Source organism: Oryctolagus cuniculus, chromosome 5 (assembly GCF_051225735.1).
Source record: "Oryctolagus cuniculus isolate XC-2025 breed Fujian yellow rabbit chromosome 5, ASM5122573v1, whole genome shotgun sequence".
In the NCBI taxonomy this organism is placed as follows: domain Eukaryota; kingdom Metazoa; phylum Chordata; class Mammalia; order Lagomorpha; family Leporidae; genus Oryctolagus; species Oryctolagus cuniculus.
In genome coordinates, this window is record NC_142871.1 from 83,247,117 (window position 1) to 83,266,397 (window position 19,281).

The 19,281-nt window shown below is 44.5% G+C and overlaps 2 protein-coding genes across 6 annotated transcripts in view; one reads left to right on the forward strand and one right to left on the reverse strand.

Moving 5' to 3' along the window:
- Nucleotides 1-15,683, forward strand: part of SRSF12 (serine and arginine rich splicing factor 12) — a 61,612-nt gene extending 45,929 nt beyond the window's left edge. For all 5 annotated transcript variants that reach the window (XR_016233858.1, XR_016233859.1, XR_016233860.1 and 2 more), the window contains one exon: nt 682-15,683. Coding sequence is in view for 2 of the 5 variants with exons in the window: in XM_008263202.5 (XP_008261424.1) it covers nt 682-1,051 (370 nt within the window). In the remaining 3 variants the exon portion in view is untranslated. The remainder of the gene's footprint in view (nt 1-681) is intronic.
- On the reverse strand, nt 5,458-18,995 carry PNRC1 (proline rich nuclear receptor coactivator 1). Its single transcript, XM_002714575.6, has 2 exons — nt 18,280-18,995; nt 5,458-16,426 (listed from the first exon to the last, which is right to left on the reverse strand). Exons 1-2 carry the CDS (start codon nt 18,817-18,819, stop codon nt 15,983-15,985), a joined length of 984 nt encoding a protein of 327 aa, XP_002714621.3. The 5' UTR covers nt 18,820-18,995; the 3' UTR covers nt 5,458-15,982.
- Between the last annotated feature and the right edge of the window lie 286 nt (nt 18,996-19,281).

The following is a 19,281-nucleotide window of genomic DNA, read 5'->3' on the forward strand; positions in this document are numbered from 1 at the left end:
GCGCGCCGGCCGTGGCGGCCATTGGAGGGTGAACCAACGGCAAAGGAAGACCTTTCTCTCTGTCTCTCTCTCTCACTGTCCACTCTGCCTGTCAAAAAAAAAAAATATTGCAAACTTTTCCTTTTTTTTGTTTTTTTTGTTTTTGTTTTTGTTTTTGTTTTTGTTTTTGTTTTTGACAGGCAGGGTGGACAGTGAGAGAGAGAGACAGAGTTGCTGTTGGTTCACCCTCCAATGGCCGCCGCGGCCGGCGCGCTGCGGCCAGCGCACCGCGCTGATCCGATGGCAGGAGCCAGGAGCCAAGTGCTTTTCCTGGTCTCCCATGGGGTGCAGGGCCCAAGCACCTGGGCCGTCCTCCACTGCACTCCCTGGCCACAGCAGAGAGCTGGCCTGGAAGAGGGGCAACCGGGACAGAATCCAGCACCCCGACCGGGACTAGAACCCGGTGTGCCAGCGCCGCTAGGCGGAGGATTAGCCTAGTGAGCCGCGGCGCCGGCCGCAAACTTTTCCTTTACGTTTAAACTAAAAGCATGCATAATGAATCAGAATTTTTTTATATGTTATAAAAGAGTAACAGTAGTAAAAACATAACTACTGTTACATAAAGTGTCTAAGTTCCTGAGAGTGTTTCTTAACCTGTTGTCCTGTGTGGAAAATGTGCTTTAACATTATGACTGTTTGCAGGTCACGACACCGGCGGTTTTCTTACAGCCAGTCTAAGTCTCGTTCCAAATCACTACCAAGGCGGTCTACCTCAGCAAGGCAGTCAAGAACTCCAAGAAGAAATTCTGGTTCCAGAGGACGATCAAGGTCCAAGTCCTTACAAAAAAGGTCCAAGTCAATAGGAAAATCACAATCAAGTTCACCTCAAAAGCAAACTAGCTCAGGAACAAAATCAAGATCACATGGAAGACATTCTGACTCCATAGCAAGATCCCCATGTAAATCTCCCAAAGGGTACACCAATTCTGAAACTAAAGCACAAACCGCAAAGCATTCCCATTGCCGGTCACATTCCAGATCTCGGAGTTACCGTCATAAAAACAGTTGGTGAACAGCAACAAAGGAGTACTACATAGTCTTTAATATAAATTATTAAACCTCTTATTATGTTAAATAAAAATTCTTCAAGGCTTACAGAAAATGTGAATTGATACTAGTTACTTTGGGCATGTGGAAGAAAGAAAATCCTCTAGCTTTGGATTAATAAAGATTTGGTTTCAATGTAAGGGCCCACACCACAAATTATGATGTGTCTGATGTTACATTTTACATACCATTTTTTGTTTACATTGTAGCAGAAGGGTACTTTTCAAAGGAAGTGGGTAAAATGGAACTAATTTAGAAAATAATTAGATTTTATTTTTTACTTTAAAGCACTTTACATTCATGTAAAAAGTAATTATGACTATATAATTACCTAAGGTGGACTTAAAGTATTTGACACCTATTTCTCTGTTGTATCTTCTATTTAAACTTAGGCCAATTCCTGGTGAACATTAGTTCAAATTACAAAATCTAATTTCTCCAAAAGTAAAATTTATATAGAGGTCAAATATCCAAAAGATAAAATTTTCCCCTGTGTTCAAGGATACATTTTTATGGGGTAGAACAATTTAGATATAGCAACAGGAAATTCCATCCTGCACCAAGTTCACTTCAGAAATATCAAAACAGTCTATAAATACTGAATTTTGATTATGGAGTACAAAAATCAAAATGTAAAAATATTTATATTAAGTCTTATACATTTGAAGAGTGGTACATTTTGTATACAAATCATATTTTATACCATTATTTCTACATACCTACTTTTCATCTGCTATTTAATTCATTCTTCTTAGAGCTCCAGCTCAAGATTTTAAATTATATAAACTGTCTTATTATTTTTGAAAGAGTATTTAGTACCTGTATTATGAAATTCAAGACTACGTGGTCAAAAACCAACTTGACAGTATTTGAATTTTACATGACACGACCTTTCATTTTTTTAAACCAAATAACTGTTGATATTTACTGTTTTGTAGTTGTTATAACTAAGAATTTCTTTTAAGATGTGTTTGTAGTTCACATTTTTCAGAGGGTTTTGGTAGTATTTGTGATAAAATGATTTTACATATGATTATTATGGGGGATATATTTATAGAGCTCTACTTGTATACCTTGTTGAATTATATTATTGAAACTTGAAAGTTCTCAGTCCATATAGTTAATGTTTGTATCTAGAGTGCTTAAGAAAAACGTGTCTTGTCTTATATTTTAGTATACAGGAGCCAGCGTTGCTTCTGTTTGTTTTGAATACAAATCCCATTTTTCTTTGCATTTTAGATCCTATATGTAAGAAACAACTTTACAGAATAATTTGTATGCTGGTAATATTTGGACAAGTACCCTAAATTCATGTATATTGTACTTTATGAAAAGATTTTCTCTATTTAATCATGCCAAAATTTATTTCAGAATTACAACTCTTGGAAGTGTTCAGCTATAATAAAATTTAGTTATACAATTATGTGGCACTATGGAAAATTTAAACGGGAGTCTGAAAAATAAGATATTAATAGTAATTGTTAATATTTTCTAAATGAGTTCACACACATAAATGCAGTTATTTTAAATAACAACTAGAAAATGATTATAATATCACAAATTATCTTGGTAAAAAGGTAAAGCAATATTCCTGAATAGATTTAATCCTTTCATTTACCTCTGATTTGGTTTTTATTTTTTAAAGATTTATTTATTTATTTATTTGAAAGAGTTACAGAGAGAGAGAGAGAGAGAGAGATCTTCCATTCACTGGTTTACTCCCCAATTGGCCGCAACAGCCAGAGCTGTGCCAATCCGAAGCCAGGAGCCAGGAGCTTCTTCCTGGTCTCCAGTGTGGGTGCAGGGGCCCAAGGATTTGGGCCATCTTCTGCTTTCCCAGGCCGTAGCAGAGAGCTGGATTGGAAGTGGAGCAGCCTGGTCTCAAACCGGCAACCATATTGGATGCCGGCGCTTCAAGCCAGGGCATTAACCCGCTGCACTACAGCGCTGGCCTCGTGATTTGTTTTTTCTGTTTAATCTCTAGGCTGTTGAAGAGGGGATACTTTTTGGTTTGATGGAAAAGCTGGGGGCTCGTGCTGCGGCATAGGGGATTAAGCCACCCCCTGCAGCACTGGCATCCTTGGTTGGGTCCCGGCTGCTCCACTACCTATCCAGCTCCCTGCTAATGCATCTGGGAAAGCAGCAGCAGATGGCCCAAGTGCTTGGGGCCCTTCAACCATGTGGGAGACCCAGAGGAAGCTCAGGGCTCCTGGCTTTGGCCTGGTATAGCGCTGGCCACTATGGCCATCTGGGGGGTGAACCAGCGGATGGAAGATATTTCTGCCTCTCCCTCTCTACTCTTTCCAGCAGATGGAAGACATCTCTCTCTCTCTGCCTCTCCATCTCTGTACTCTTTCAAAAAAAATAAATAAATCTTAGAAAAACTGGAATTACTATAGCTCAAACTCTTGAGACTTTACAGTGTGATTGGCACTGCTAAGTTTTAAGTTACCTATTTATTCGTTGCAACAGTCTTAAAAAGACCATTACAGTCAAGGAATGGTTGCAGAGAAGTTAAGTAACAAGGGCACACAGACGTTAACTTTGAGAGGCCTCTCCGTGAGTGTTGTGTGGTATTGTTTAGGAAGTCTTTCATAGATGCTAAACTAAGAAGTTGAAAGGGACACCTGAATTAGGAATAGAAATGCCTATTGGCTCCAGTTAAAAATGACTTGAGGGGGCCGCACTGTGATGCAGCAGGTAAAGCCTCTGCCTGTGATGCCAGCCTCCCATATGGGTGCCAGTTGGAGACCTGGTTGCTCCACTTCTGGTCTAGCTCCCTGCTAATGTCCCTGGAAAAGCAGAGGAGGATGGCCCAAGTCCTTGGGCTCCTGCACACAAGTGAGAGACTTAGATGAAGCTCCTGGCCTATCCCAGCCTGTCCCAGCCTTGGCTGTTGTGGCCATCTAGGTAGTGAACCAGTGGATGGAAGATCTCTCTCCGTCTGTAACTCTGACTTTCAAAATAAGTAAAATTTTAAAAACCCACCAGCTTAAAATACCCACATCCTATGTGGGAATTTCTGGGTGAAAAAGTGACTCTAGGTGAAGATTGATTCTCTGGGTATCCTGGAAACTGTCTTTTGGAAGTATCTTCATTCTGGGGTTCGCTTTTGTCATTGGATTTGTTCTTGAACTATTTAAAAGAGAGAGGGCAAGACTGTTAACAAATAAAGCAAATGTTTTAATTTTAGACACCTGTGACCAATTCCTTTAAAAAGAATATGTTGGGCCAGCATTGTGTCATAGAAGGTAAAAGTACCACCTGTGATGCTGGCATCCCACATGGGTGCTGGTTTGATTCCTGGCTGCTCCTCTTCCAATCCAGCTCTTTGCTTCCGGATGTTTAGATACTTCGCAAGTTTAGTGCGGGGAAACTACCGCCCACCCCATGCCCCGTTCAGGGTCATGGAGGGTAAACTACAGTGAAACATAACCCACTACATCAGCTTGTTTTCTTGATATCCTGATGGCTAGTGTCCAATTTCTGTTTAACAGCTAGTATTTTGCAGCTGCTTGGAGCCACGATGTAATCTTACACTACTGGGTTAATTTGCTTTTAAACATAAATTAGCTAAACTCAAGACTTTATATAATGTCTCCTGGAAATACAGCTATTATCAGATACACTGTTCATTACAGTTAAGAGTTACTGCTTTTTTTTTTTTTATTTTTTTATTTTTTGACAGGCAGAGTGGACAGTGAGAGAGAGAGACAGAGAGAAAGGTCTTCCTTTTTGCCGTTGGTTCACCCTCCAATGGCCGCCGCGGCCGGCGCGCTGTGGCCGGCGCGCTGTGGCCGGCGCACCGCGCTGATCCGATGGCAGGAGCCAGGAGCCAGGTGCTTTTCCTGGTCTCCCATGGGGTGCAGGGCCCAAGCACCTGGGCCATCCTCCACTGCACTCCCTGGCCACAGCAGAGAGCTGGCCTGGAAGAGGAGCAACCGGGACAGAATCCGGCGCCCCGACCGGGACTAGAACCCGGTGTGCCGGCGCCGCTAGGCGGAGGATTAGCCTAGTGAGCCGCGGCGCCGGCCTACTGCTTTTATTTTTAAAGTATTTGAAAGGCAGAGTTAGAGGAGGACAGAGCCAGTGAGCAAGCTACCATTGCTGATTCACCCCCCAAATGGCTGCAATGGCCAGGACTGAGCCAGGCTGAAGCCAGGAGCCTGGAACTCAGTCCGGGTCTCCCATGTGAGAGGCAGATCCAAGGACTTGGACTTGGGTACTTCCATACCCCTATTCACTGGCTACGCAACCTTGTCCAAATTATCTAGCATCTTTGCCTGTAAAATGTGGCTTTATCTGTCCCAGAGAGTTGAAGAGTTTAAGAAGATACCCCAGAGTGCCAAGTACAGAGTAGGCAGGCAAATGTTGACTTCACTTTTCATTTTTTTATTTAGACATAAAATTGATTAGAAGACATTTCCAAGTATAAAATCGATGGTATGCACTTTAGTGTGTAAAAGTAGTCCCTTGATAAAAACAGAGTATTCAGTACCACAGCAGTAACTGTACTCTGCCAGGTCCTGGAAAATTGATCATATGTACCTTTAAGATGTTCATAAAATTAAATACAAAGTAATTGAGTCAAATACATTTTCTGAAATATGACAGTACTGGGTAGAAGTGTTAGATAGTTCAGGTTGACTCCACTTCTCTAAAGTTAAAGTATTGTGAATAATTGACAAATACTACTACTTTTATTTAAGGAAACCATGTAAAGAAGTGATGACCAAAAAGTAAATGTGCAGAGACTGTTAGGCCCAACAGTAGTGTTTTACAAAGCGTGGTGTAAGGATGTTTTTATTCTATTTTGGGAAAACGGTCCCATAATTGCTCTTTGTTGAATTTTTTTTAGTCTAAGGATACGCCATTACTCTGAACTTGTGAAAAGAAAGAATGGCAGCTTGTGGAAGTAGACAGATGCTAAGTGGATTATCGGTTACTTATTTTTTAAGTACTATGTGATTTTAAGTATATGTAATTCAAAACACTATCCTGAACCTACATTTTTTTATAAGCTATGAAACCAATTACAAATTAAGCATTTCAGAAGGTTCCTAGAAAATTTAAAAGGCCCAACCTTTTCAAGTAAGAGAATGCTCTCCAGTAGTCGATATTTAGTCCTAAAATAGATTGTGTGTTCACCATTTTACCTTTCGAGTGTTAGATTGTGCAGGGTGAATATTTCCTCAGAAAGTGTGTCATTGAAAAAAAAAAAAGAAAGTGTGTCATTGAAATTACTCCCACTCCAGGAGTATAATTCTGTTAATGAAATGGCCACGTATTTTTTTTTTTTTTTAAAGATTGATTGATTGATTTGAGAGAGAGAGAGAGGTCTTCCATTCGCTGGTTCACTCCCCAGATGGCCGCAATGGCTAGAGCTGGGCCAATCCGAAACCAGGAGCCAGGAGCTTCTTTCGGGTCTCTCAAACAGGTTCAGGGTGCCATCCTCCACTGCTTTCCCAGGCCATAAGCAGAGAACTGGATCAGAAGTGGAGCAGCTGGGGCAGAAACACACTGGCGTCCATATGGGATGCCAGCACTGCAGGTGGAGGCTTAGCCTACCTCAGCACAGTGCTGGCCCTGCGATAAGCTTTTTAGAAATCCCTCCTGGAGGAGTGATGGAAGCAACCCAGAATTCTTGGCTTATGACCACCAGTTTTCTAAAGAAATACCTGCATTCCAGTTTTCTTAGCTTAATCCTAGCATAATGGCTGAAATGCTATTAAACAGGACTTTAAATTCAAACAATCTCCCAAGGGTGGGTGTTGCTTCATGGGCTCCCATATTGGAGTGCCGGTTGGATCCTGGCTGCTTTGCCCTTCTGATTCAGTTTCCTGCTAATGCACCTAGGAAGCAGGTGGTAGCTCAAGTAGTCGAGCTCCTCTATCTACATGAGAGACCCAGATGGACTGGCTTTGGTGTGGCCCAGCCCTGGCTCCTTAGAGCATTTGGGGAGTGAACTATTGTTGAAGTTTTTGGAGCAGGCATTTAGTACAAGAGCCATTTCACAGGTACTGATGGGAACTTCCTTCAGAAGGGATGGATGTCTGGTGGTTTCTCTTCAGTTTAGCAGGCCTGTATGGCCATTGCCTGGACCCATTATAGCACTAGGGTTGAAAAACTACAATATTCTAATGCTGTAATTCCTTCTTTATTGTTGACTGGAATATTTTTAAGAAAAAAATCAACTGTGAGGCCCACATTGTGGCATAGTGGGTTAGGCCGCCACCTGCAGTGCCGGCATCCCATATGTGTGCCAGTCTGAGGGGCTGCTCCACTTCTGATCCAGCTCTCTACTATGGCCTGAGAAAGCAGTAGAAGATGGCCCAAGTTCTTGGGCCCCAGCACACCCATGGGAGACCTGGAAGAAGCTCCTGGCTCCTAGCTTCAGCCTGGCGCAGCCCTGGCCATTACAGCCATTTCGGGAGTGAACCAGTGGATGGAAGCTCTCCCTTTCTCCACCTTTGCCTCTCTGTAACTCTGCATTTCAAATAAATAAATCTTAAAAAAACAAAGTCAACTGTTTGAGTTACTCTGAGGTGTAACTTTGTAGAGGAGAGTTAGCCTTAAAAAATGAGATGAATTAGGCTTTTTTTGTTTACTATTATTATGAACTTAGGCACTTAAATATATTTGATACATTTTAATTCATTGCAGCTATGTTTAAAATTCTTATTTTTAAAATATTTTTTATTGTCCTATTCTCTGAAATGCAGAGACAACAATCTTCCATCTGCTGGTTCACTCCCCAAGTGCCTGCCACAACCAGGAGTAGGCCAGGCTGAAACCAGGAGGCTGGAACTCCAGTCAGATCTCCCATGTGGGTTCGGGCCCAAGGACTTGAGCTGTCACCTGCTACTTCCCATGCATGGCACACGTTAGCAGGCTACAAGAAGTGTAGCCTGGACTTGAAACCAGCGCTAGTGTCCCAAGTGGTCAGTTAACCATTGCACCAAACGCCCACCCTGCAGTCATTACTGTGACACTCAAGTTGCCCCGTCCTTAGCTGCCACTGTCTTCAGAATCCTCTGGACCTGGCCCCGGAAGCCTCTGATGGCTCCCCTCTTCCGACATGACAAGATACTCTAGCCGCCTCCTGCACCTTTCCTGCCACAGGCCTGCAGGCGGCCTCTCCCAGTCACGGTTCCTTCTAAGGAGAAATGACACGGGGCAATGATGGTCTGTGGTCTGTGTGAAAACGTATCACATGCGAGAGCCTGTTAACTGATCGGCTGATACCACCTCTACTACTACCTCTGATTCTTCCTCCACGTTTCTGTCAGAATCACCTTTATAAAATAGATCTTTTTCTTTTCTTCTTTTTTCTTTTTTAATGTTTATTTTCTTCTACTTGAAGACAGAGTAACAGATCTTCCATCTACTGGTTTACTTCTCAAATGCTGGAAACAGCCAGAATTGGGCCAGGTCAAAGCCAGGGACCAGGAACTCCATCCAAGTGGAGCCATCATCTGCTGCCGCCCAGGACACATAAGCAGGGTGCTCAGTCAGAAGCAGAGTAGCCAGGACTCAAACTAGCACTCAGATAAGGGAAACTGGCTTAATCAGCTGTGCTATACTGCCTGCCCCTAAAGTCCCATCTTCTTTCATCTCCTGCTTTGAAACTTTTGATGGCATCTTAAATACATGAGAGTACTTCAAAAAATTTGTGAGAAAACATGGAATTTTAAATTTATGGGGCAGGCATCATCACCATGTGGATGATACATCACTATTAAGAATGTCCTACATGGGCTCGGGTTCAAGTCCCAGCTGCTCCACTTCTAATCCAGCTCTCTGCTATAACCTGGAAAAGGAGTGGAAGATGGCCCAGGTGCTTGGGCCCCTGTACCCACATGGGAGACCCGGAAAAAACTCCTGGCTCCTGGCTTTGGATCGGCGCAGCTCCAGCTGTTGCAGCCATCTGGAGAGTGAACCAGTAGATGGAAGACCTCTCTGTCTCTGCAACTCTGCCTTTAAATAATCTTAAAGTCATTTTCAAGTCCAGCATTGTGGCACACTGGGCTATCCTGCCAATTAGGACGCCTAGCATCCCATATTGTAGTGCTGGTTTGACTCCCAGCTGCTCCACTTCCTATCCAGCTCCTTGTTAATGTGCCTGGGAAGGCAACAGAAAATGGCTCAAGAACTTGGTTCCTGGCTCCTGGCTTTGACCTGGCCCAGCTGTGGCCTTTTGGGGAGCAAACTAGCAGATGGAGGCTCGCTGGCTCTTATTGGCTCTTCTCTCAAATACCTAAAGCTTTAAGAACAAAAAAGATCATTGCCTTTTATTTATGCTGTTAAATGTTCATGATCTCTGACCTGCTTTAATTAAATGGAGCTTGAATAGAACATGTAATCTGCTGATCAAAGATGACAAATATGCATCTTGATGTTCATAAAATATAGGTTGCTTCCATCAACCTTCCCATTTTGTCCCTATCGTTCCTTAATTCAGAAACTGTAATGAATGCCACATAGCCTGAGATAAGCTACAGAGTACACACATGAACTCAACTCTAGAAAATGCATTCTATAATTCCAACAATGAGTCATGGGAGCTGGCATTTTGGCACAGTGGGTTAAGCTGCTGCCTGGGATGCTAGCATCCCATGTGAGCATGGGTTCAAGTCCCAGCTGCTCCAGTTCCCTGCTAATGTCTCTCCTCTAACTCTACATTTCAAATAAATAAATTTTTTTAAATCCTCAGTAAAGGCAACACCTTTTATAAAAAATTATAGTTAAATTTGGGGGGTTTTATAATTTAAGCTGAAATTTGCAAATACAACTCCTGGGTGTTACTTAAATACATTTTAGTATATTTAATTTAAAACCAAGAGAAGCACAAAGGATATGAAAAGTAGCAATCTAGGCCTGCACTGTGGTGTAGTAGGTGGCTGCTCCACTTCATATCCAGCTCTCTACTATGGCCTGAGAAAGCAGTGGAAGACGGCCCAAGTGCTTGGGCCCCTGCCCTCTTGGGCACTCTGCACCTGGAGGGCCCCCCTCCCGCGCTCCAGGCTTTGGATCAGCCCAGCTCCGGGTGTCGCAGCCATTTGGGGAGTGAACCAGGAGATGGAAGATTCTATGTCTAACTCTCCCTCTCAAATAAATAAATACATCTTTTAAAAAAAGTTAAAAAACAAGTAGCAATCTGAAAACTGTCAGTGATTAATTCAACACAATCTACGAGGGATCTAAAGAACAGGGTTAGTTCAAACCCAAGAGATTATCCCCAATCCTTAAAACCCTACCTTCAGAGGCTCCTAACTTTCCAGGAAGTTTCCCAAAGACTAAATTCATGTTTATAAATAGCAATATATATAAAAAAAAAAAAAAACACAATTAAAATTCCATGTTTAAAAAATATTTCTGGAATGACATTTTGTGCTTACACGATTCTGTCTTCTCACATCAGAACATATACTCTGTCCTTAAATGAACTATTATGGAACAGTTTTGAAGAATCTTCAGAAGGATTTATGGATTCAAAAAAGAAAGGAATGAAGTACAATAATCAAAGAAAACTAGTGGGCACTGTGGCACAGCACCCACAGCCACCACTTGGAAAGCCCACATCCCGGATCAGAAGGCCTGGTTTGAGTTCCAGCTATTCTATGCTTCCTAATGTGCCTGGGCAGGAGCAGATGATGGCTCAATACCTGTGTTCCTGCCACCCATATAGGAGACCAGCTGCTCCTGGTTTTGGCTTGGCCTCACCCTGGCTGTTGTGGGCATTTGTGGTGTGAACTAGCAGATGAGAAACTTTCAAATAAATCTTAAAAACAAAATCAAAGAGATATTAGCTCAAGAATCAGATACTCAGCAAGGAAAGCCCGTGTTTAAAAAACACATTGTTGGCCAGCGCCGCGGCTCAATAGGCTAATCCTCCACCTAGCGGCGCTGGCACACCGGGTTCTAGTCCCAGTCGGGGCGCCGGAGTCTGTCCCAGTTGCCCCTCTTCCAGGCCAGCTCTCTGCTGTGGCCAGGGAGTGCAGTGGAGGATGGCCCAAGTGCTTGGGCCCTGCACCCCATGGGAGACCAGGAGAAGCACCTGGCTCCTGCCATCGGATCAGCGCGGTGCGCCGGCCGCAGCGCGCCAGCCATGGCGGCCATTGGAGGGTGAACCAACGGCAAAAGGAAGACCTTTTTCTCTGTCGCTTTCTCTCACTGTCCACTCTGTTAAAAAACAAACACACACATTGTTTAGCAACACCCCTCAAAAAGTCAAATATTTATAGGTGGATGCTCGGACTTTTGTACCTGAGTCTACAGAAATATATGCAATACCCTCAACTGAAAGCCATCTGTTGCCTTCCACCCCATAAAAAAATAGGATAATCCATTCAGCAATACGATAGTAAGGGTCACTAGGAGACGGGAGAGGTACAAAAAGAGAAACAGAATTAGAAGAGGTCAGCTTCATCTAATTTCAAGCCTTAGATTAAGAAAAGGGAAGGAAAACTTTCTTCCATCCTCCACCACCTGGGCTCCTGCTATCAGAATTCAGAACTTAAGTTACATGTAGCTGGACAGAGAAACCAACCACCATCTAACACTATTTGATGAAGAAAAACATTCTAATTTGACAAAATCAGAAGACAGCATGAGCTCGAGAGTACTAGTCAGAGTTAAGCCTGAGGATGGATACAGGAAGATAAAATATTCCACTTTCGTGCTGTGGTTACTACTTCTGTGCCCTATTTGTCGGCTGTACCACTAGGTCTGACCTAGCTTCTGCTTGCTGGGCCTTTCTAGGGATGACCTACAGACACCTCCAAGTTTAGCATGCCAGGTCATGCTCCTCTACAATCCCCTCCCTCTGCAGTTCCCTAAATGCCAGATTTATCTTCCTAGGCACTCAATTTGAAAACCTTTCCCTACCCCTCACAAAAGCTCAATTCTCAATTCTCCCTCCCACAAGCCCCCCACCAAGTAACCCCGCCTCCGATTTCCCTCTGATGTCCTATAGGGCCTTTTTCCCTGTAGCTACCAACACTCTCAGATGCTCTTCCTGTTCCAAGTTTTTCTTTCCAAGCTGTTCTACCTGTTCTCACCAACCTCTGATGACTGTGCCATGCTCACAGAACACCGCCAAAGCTCTGCACCTAACATGCCAGACCCTGTATTTTCTTACCCCATTACGCCTTTTAAGCAGTCTGCCTGCCTTGCACTTCTCTTGAGCTCCTGGTCAGCCTGCTCTCTCCCAGTTATTTTCCACTTCTGTGTCCAATATTCTTGATTTTTAAGGTTTAATCCAACGCTGTTTTTCAGGTGTCAGATTCCTGAAGGGCAAGCTCCTACTCAGCAGTTAGTCCCTCCTTCTGGGAAAGGCAAGTTTTTTGTTTACCTCTCCAGGCACTTACTCTAGATAAGGGGAATACAGTTTGTATTTGTCTTCATTTCACCTAGTTTTTCAGCTCTACCATTTACCCTTGTTTTCTGCACAGGACTTAGACACCTAAGTCCCCCACACATCAAATCAGACATGCTTTTTCAACAATAACCCAATGTCAAGCAACAGGGAAAGGGTTAGTGAAATTAACCCAAAACAGAGGGACTCTTCATAATCACAGGCAGAAGTGTGCTATTAAAATCTGTGAATGCCTTTCTAGAACCACAGACTGTTCAACCTGGGAGCTGTCAGAATTCATCTAGGTCACCATTATTGTAGATATTTACAAAACCTAAGACAAAGCTGAAACTCAAACTCTAGAGTGAACTTGTAAATGGGCTTCCCAGGGCTGGTGGAAGCATTAAGCTGCTCCACTTTCAGTCCAGCTCCCTGCTGCTAATGTGCCTGGGAAAGTAGCCTAAGATAGCCCAGGTACTTGAGACTCCTGAAGAAAGTTTTCCTTCCCTTTTCTTAATCTAAGGCTTGAAACTGGATGGAGATCCAGTCTCCTGGCTTCAAACTGGCCCAGCCCAGGCTTTAGGGCCATTTGGGAGCTGAACCAACAGATAAAAGATCTCTTTGTGTCTCTCTTGACTCTTTCAAATAAAATAGCTCCACCCCCCCACACACACCTTTTGTGTGTGTGTGTGTGTGTGTGTGTGTGTGGTTGGTTTTTTGGTGACCTTGAACCATTTATTTAGGCTGCCCTTGCCAGAGTTAAGACTTGGCTAGGGGATCTCCAACCTCCCTCTGAAATCTAATGCTCATACTTGAGAGCTGGTGGGAGGGGGACTGGGGTCAGCACAGAGCTGACTCTGGGCTTATCCACCACAGCCACAGCACCTCACAGTTCTAATTACACCATGTCACTGCACAGCTCCCAGCTGGACCTCCCTCTTCTAGGTCCATTCTGAGCAGAAACATGGAGGCTGAACTGGCACCTGTTGTTCCTTCTCAGATAATTTAAGTTCAACAAAGAGGGTAAAGACCAAAAAGTAGGTACTGTTGTCTTATTAAAGACAGTTTCTAGTAATCTAAATACAAAGTATTCCCCAAGCAGAGCATGAAGGGGCCTTATTCAAATCTCATACTAGTGTGCCACATTATTCCCGATAAATGAAAATACAGGAAAGAAATGGAATATTTGGGGAACACAGGACTATACCCAGACCTAACACATATTCCTTTTAAATTATAAACCACTAAAGTCATCATAAATTTAAGAGCTGTCTTAAAGACTGAAAAACAAATGGCTCCTGTCAACCTTGTAATAGTATAATTTGATCTTTTTATTGCCTTTTCCTTTATCTACCTACAAAGACACTAACAAAAACTTAGCACCAAGATCAATGCAAATAAAAGCAGCTGTCACTCATCGGAGTAAACTCAATTATCAGATTGTACAGATTATCCCCAAACAACTTCAGCATAAATACTAATCACAGCAACATGTTGCTTAATCAAGTGCCACTGCCAACAATTTTTTCCACTCACATAAGCTGACAAACCTTTTACTCCTTTGCAATTAAAAGCTGTTTCCTTAGGCCACTATAAATTTAGGCCTGAATCTAAGAACTACATGGTCCCATACATCCACAAAGCCAAATTACATCAACATTAGAGCAAACATTTAACAGAAGAAAAATAAAGGTGGCTTAACATCACTGACCAAAACAAATTCAGTACCTTCTCACTGAATATATATTATATTATCTGGTATAATTCACTTATGTTTACTCTTACAGTTGTAAGACCTATCTTAATACTATAATATAGTCTACTTGTCATTTCTTTAAAGCTATTTATCAATGTTTTAACTCTAGCATTCTCAGAAAATAATTTTCCAAGGCTGAAAAGTTCACCTATATTTTCACATTAGTTTTAGCACCAATTTCTCTAAACCGTTCTAATATTCAATGAATATTAAAGCATAGCTTAATTTCTTTCTATAAGAACAAGCATTTCATACCCAGGGACAAAGAACGGTTGGCTGGCTAGAGCTGCAAATACAAGATAGCATGCCTTGCCATTATTACACAAATTTTGTGGGACAGCTACATAACAAGTCATCCTATCTTCCTGGCACTGAGTATCAAGTTAAGAGCAAGTTTAAGCTTCTGCTCACACTCCCTACACCACACAGAAAGTGAAGTCTTCACTCTCCTTGTGGGAACCAGTGTGAGACCTAAGACACCTCCAGGTAGCACCATTCTCATGAATTCAACCTTAAGAATCATGTTCAAGTATGTACCTTTAACATCTTTTTTCCTTTTCCTCTCTAAATGTTGCCCAATTACGCAGAAAAGTTTTCTCCTTTGAGACAAACTTTCAGTTTATACAAGTGAAACCATATAGAAAGTGTATTTTAGAATTTGAATTGGTAATATGTTGAGAGTGGTTTGAACTGCCATGTTGATCTTCAAAGCAAGCCTCCAAAATCTCCACCCACTGTTTTCAGCATCAACTATGTTTTTTCAGTACAAGTGCCACCATTCAAGATTAATGTAATAAAACATAGGTGTCATTGTCTTACACTGAAAAATGTACCATATATTAAGTCAAATAATACTTCATAAAAAAGTTTACATATAAAAATATATTCTAAGTCATAAACTAACCAATTTTACTTTATCCACTACCATTTCCACTTGTGAGATGGGCAATTCCCCACTAAGAGGTAGAAATGTTAAATAATTGCTCAAAATTTTGTAGAGGAAGAATCATCAGTACAAAGTCAAAAACAGAGCCAGTGAAATGAGAAGTTAAAAATCCAGTCACACAAAATCTCATGGCCACACACAGGACAGTCACACACAAAAAGTCAAGACTAGTTTAAAGGGGGGAGGCCAAATTATTATTACTTTAAAATTTGATTACAACCGATTTTGTTGGCATTAAAATTAGAGGCATCTTAAATTTGAATAATGGATATATACCAAAAACAAGAAATTAAATTTGGTAGAAATGGGGAGGAGTTTTTCCAGTAATTAGATTGGAAGGCAGAAATCAATTTAGCGAAAGACAAAACTCCATTGTTTACAATGATTGTGCCACAGACTTAAACTTCAGTAGTGCATTAGTAAACTCTTCACATTTAGATCTTCACCTTGAGATTTGACAGCTGTTTCTTGGTAAAATCTCAGTACCTTGTGCAAATAAACTGGTGTTCCATGTGCCTTAGCACACTTAAAATTTCTCCATTATATATATATATATGTATATATATATACACAAATCACCTGCCACATGGGCAGGGCAAAATACATACTTTCATAACAAAACTATAATGTACCTCTCAAGTATGAACAATATACACATAATACATGGTATACAGTATTTACAAAATATAAAATATAATACAAGCTGTTTGTATGTAACTTTTTAAACTCATCTTTTGTACTCTTACATTGCAACAAGGCAGATTTCCAGATCTGTACCAATTCAAGAGTCCAGGAAGTTGGAAAAAACTGTTTTACATACACACTGAAATCTGAAATCTTAAGTTTGAACCTTCAGCAGTGTTTTCAAATGCACTGCCATCAGCTCCTTGTTTTGGTTGGAATTTTCAACAGAGCTTCCCATCCAGTGACTAGGAGGCTTTGGCAGAACACTAGGAGAAGGTGGATCACTGAACTTGGCGCCAGCGTAATTCTCCTTTTGGCTCACTTCAGTCAGAAATGCTGACTTCTTCAAATGCATGTTTTTAATATTCTCTGTATTTTTAAAAGGCTTTTTTTCCTGCTTCTGAATTCTATCAGATGACACAGAGTCCTGCCAAAAGTTATTTTCATTCCTTTTCGTAGAGGTGATCTTGGTGAGTGGCAAGTTGTATTTGCTTTTCTGTCTGTTCATCTTTGGTTGTTCACTCAAGTGTATACCATTAACAAGCTGGCCGTGGGGAAGGGCGACTTTCTCCGATTTTCCCATCTTTGATTTTAAAACCTATAAAGACAAGGAACATAAACGTGAACACAGTTTAAGGATAAAAATCAAAGATATAAACCTCACATATTTTATGTATTTCTTTCAACAAGTCCCCTTAGACTTCAGTTCACTGTATTGATTAAGTACTTAAATGCGCCCCTTACATCACTGGATGTCTATTTTGTTTTCAATTAGAAGCTGTATGCAACATGAACCATTTCTAAAATGTCAAAAAAGCAAAAAACCCAAAGCAACCAGAATCCACCTTCCTTCCGTTACTGTAAAGAGTAAATAAGCTTTGTTTCAAACACGTGTGACCAAAAATTATTCCATCTGACCCCTACTGGTTTAACAGCCGCTTGAGAACTTTGCTTCACTAATGCTAAAAGCCCGACATGGACCTCTGGCAAGTCACCACAGGATATAAAAGGACTTTAGTTCATTGTCCTTCCAACATTTGTAATACGGTAACTAAACAGGATACTCATAAAAATAACAGGATACTTCAGAAAGTCAGTGCGAATATTGAGTTAAAGTAGGAGTTAATTTTCGTGCAAAAATTTTCATGCAGTTTTCGTAAGCTGTGTTTTCCACGTACTGTGAATTTTTTTTCTTGCACGAAAATAAATCTCTACTTTTAATTCCATTTTCCACGCACGTTTAGAAACAGCCTACTATTACGTAGCTGGAGTTCAAGGTATCTGCGGCCCAACAGAACGCTCTGGCCTTCTGGTAGTAATACCCGTTCTAGAAAAGAATCCTACTGGCCAGGAAGAGGCAGAAGAGCTCGCTTTTCGAATATCACTATTACTGCTAAGTGAGACTCGGAAGGAACCCAAGACAATCCACAGAAAAGTGACCGCCACGCTTAGTAATTTTCCCCCAGGACACAGCTAACAAACCTCCCATCTCTAACTCCAATAAATTCCCGAACGACAGCAACTTAACTTTCACTACGAAACTGAAGTCACGGGAGTCCATACAACACTTCCTTTCGCTAAGATCACTCTCCAATCACTCGGGACTGAATCCCGCTTGGGGGCTCGAATGCATTTTATCCAAACCCAGTCGGTCGGTACAACGCGCACTCAGCCAGTAACTTCCTTGGAAAATCTATCGTGGACCAGTAACGACCTTGCCCGCAGGAGGTGCGGCAGGGCGTCGTGCGCACTGTGAGATCAGCTCAACGGATACACTGACATGCAAACCGTAGCGCTTTCCAGGCCGAGAATGCCAAAGCCAGCGCCGCTGCCGCCCGCTCGGAAACTTGAAAGCGCACTAAGTAGGTCAGGCCCAGCCCCACACGGGATTGGGCGCCCCACGAAGGCCGCGTTCACTTCCCGGCAAAAACCCAGCCCACCGCGGGGCGCCGCGCACGGTCTCCGCGCCGCACTCCCGGCCCCGGAGCCGCCAGCCGTCGGGAGGCCGGGCGCCGGCCCCCGGACCCCGTCCGGCCGCCCCCGGCCCGCCGCCCGCCTCCTTCATGAGCGCCGGAGCGCGCCGCACGTAGCGCGCGCTGACGTCAGCCCCCCCGCGGCCCCCCGCCCCTCCCCGCACTCCCCGAACGCCGAAACCCCCTGGAACGCCGCCAGCCTTCTAAATCGGGGCTGTTGCTGGGGCGCAGCCGCTCCCCTCATTGGCTGGCTCCCGGCAGCCAATCGGCAGCGCCAGCGCATGCCTCCCCGCCCCCTCCCCCCAGCCGGGACCGAGCGGGCGTCACGGAAACTTCCCTCGCGAGTAAACAGCCGCCCCCCACCCCGCCCCCACCCTCCCGCCCCTCCGCCGCCCCGGCCCCAGACCCAGAGCCCGGCCGTGGCCCGTCTGGAGGCCGCCACTCCCCAACGGTCCCCGCGAGCCCATCGCGGCCTTACCTCTTTCCTGAGCGCGGCTTGGCCGGGCGCCGCGGGCCGCAGCGGCCCCGGGACCGGGCTCGCCTCTTCAGTCCGGCTGGCGGTCGCAGGAGCCGGGCCCGAGACGGCGGCCTGGCCCGGGACCTCCGGCGCCCCGCTCTGGCCTGCCACCGGGCTCCGGCCGCCCTCCAGACTCGGCCGGTGCTGCTGGTACTGGTGGAAGCGGCTGGGCAGCTGGCCCGCCAGACTGGCCCGCACCTTCTTCTTCCGCCGCTTCTTCGGCGCCGCCCGAGGCGTGCCTCCCGCCGTCGCGAGGCTGCAGTTGGGCAGAGATGCCGGAGCGCGAGGCTGGGGGCTCACACAGGGGCCGTCTCCCCCTAGAAAGTGAGGGAGGAACAGGGTCGGGGGCAGCGCCCGGGGGTCCGGGATCCGGGGTAAAGGCGGCGGAGCCGTGGTCACCATCGAGAAGGCCCCAAAGTAACCGCGGCTGGAAAAGCCAAGCGGCGCAAGGCGGCCGCCCAGGACGAGCGGCTCCCGCTGCGGGACAGAGACAACGGTCATAGCGCTAGGAAGCGAGTGGCTCAGCAAGAGGAAGAGGAGGAGGAGGAAGTGAAGCCAGTGATCGCAGGGCGGCGGCGGCTGCTGCTAAGAGAGCCAGAAAGAAGCGCGGACCATGACTCGGGCGGTGGCGGCGCAGCAACAAATAGCCCCGGCTCCGGCACCGAGTGTTGTTATCGGAAGCTCCGCCCTGTGCCCGCCCATCTCCCTGCGGCCAGGCAATCAGAGTGCGAGATGCCAAGTCACGCCCCTGTGGCTCCGCCCCCGCCGCTTTGGAGAGACACACACAAACAACTCGCTGCAGCCTGGCACAAAGAGCGCGCACTGCGCAGGCGCTGCCCCTGGGCTCTTTTGGGAAGAGTCGGTCCCGGGAACAATGAAGTTGGGTTTCAGCCCTACCTCCCCCCACCCCTCTCCCAAGTCAACCCCCGCTTCTCGCTCACCTGGGCCCCGGAGGGGGCTGAG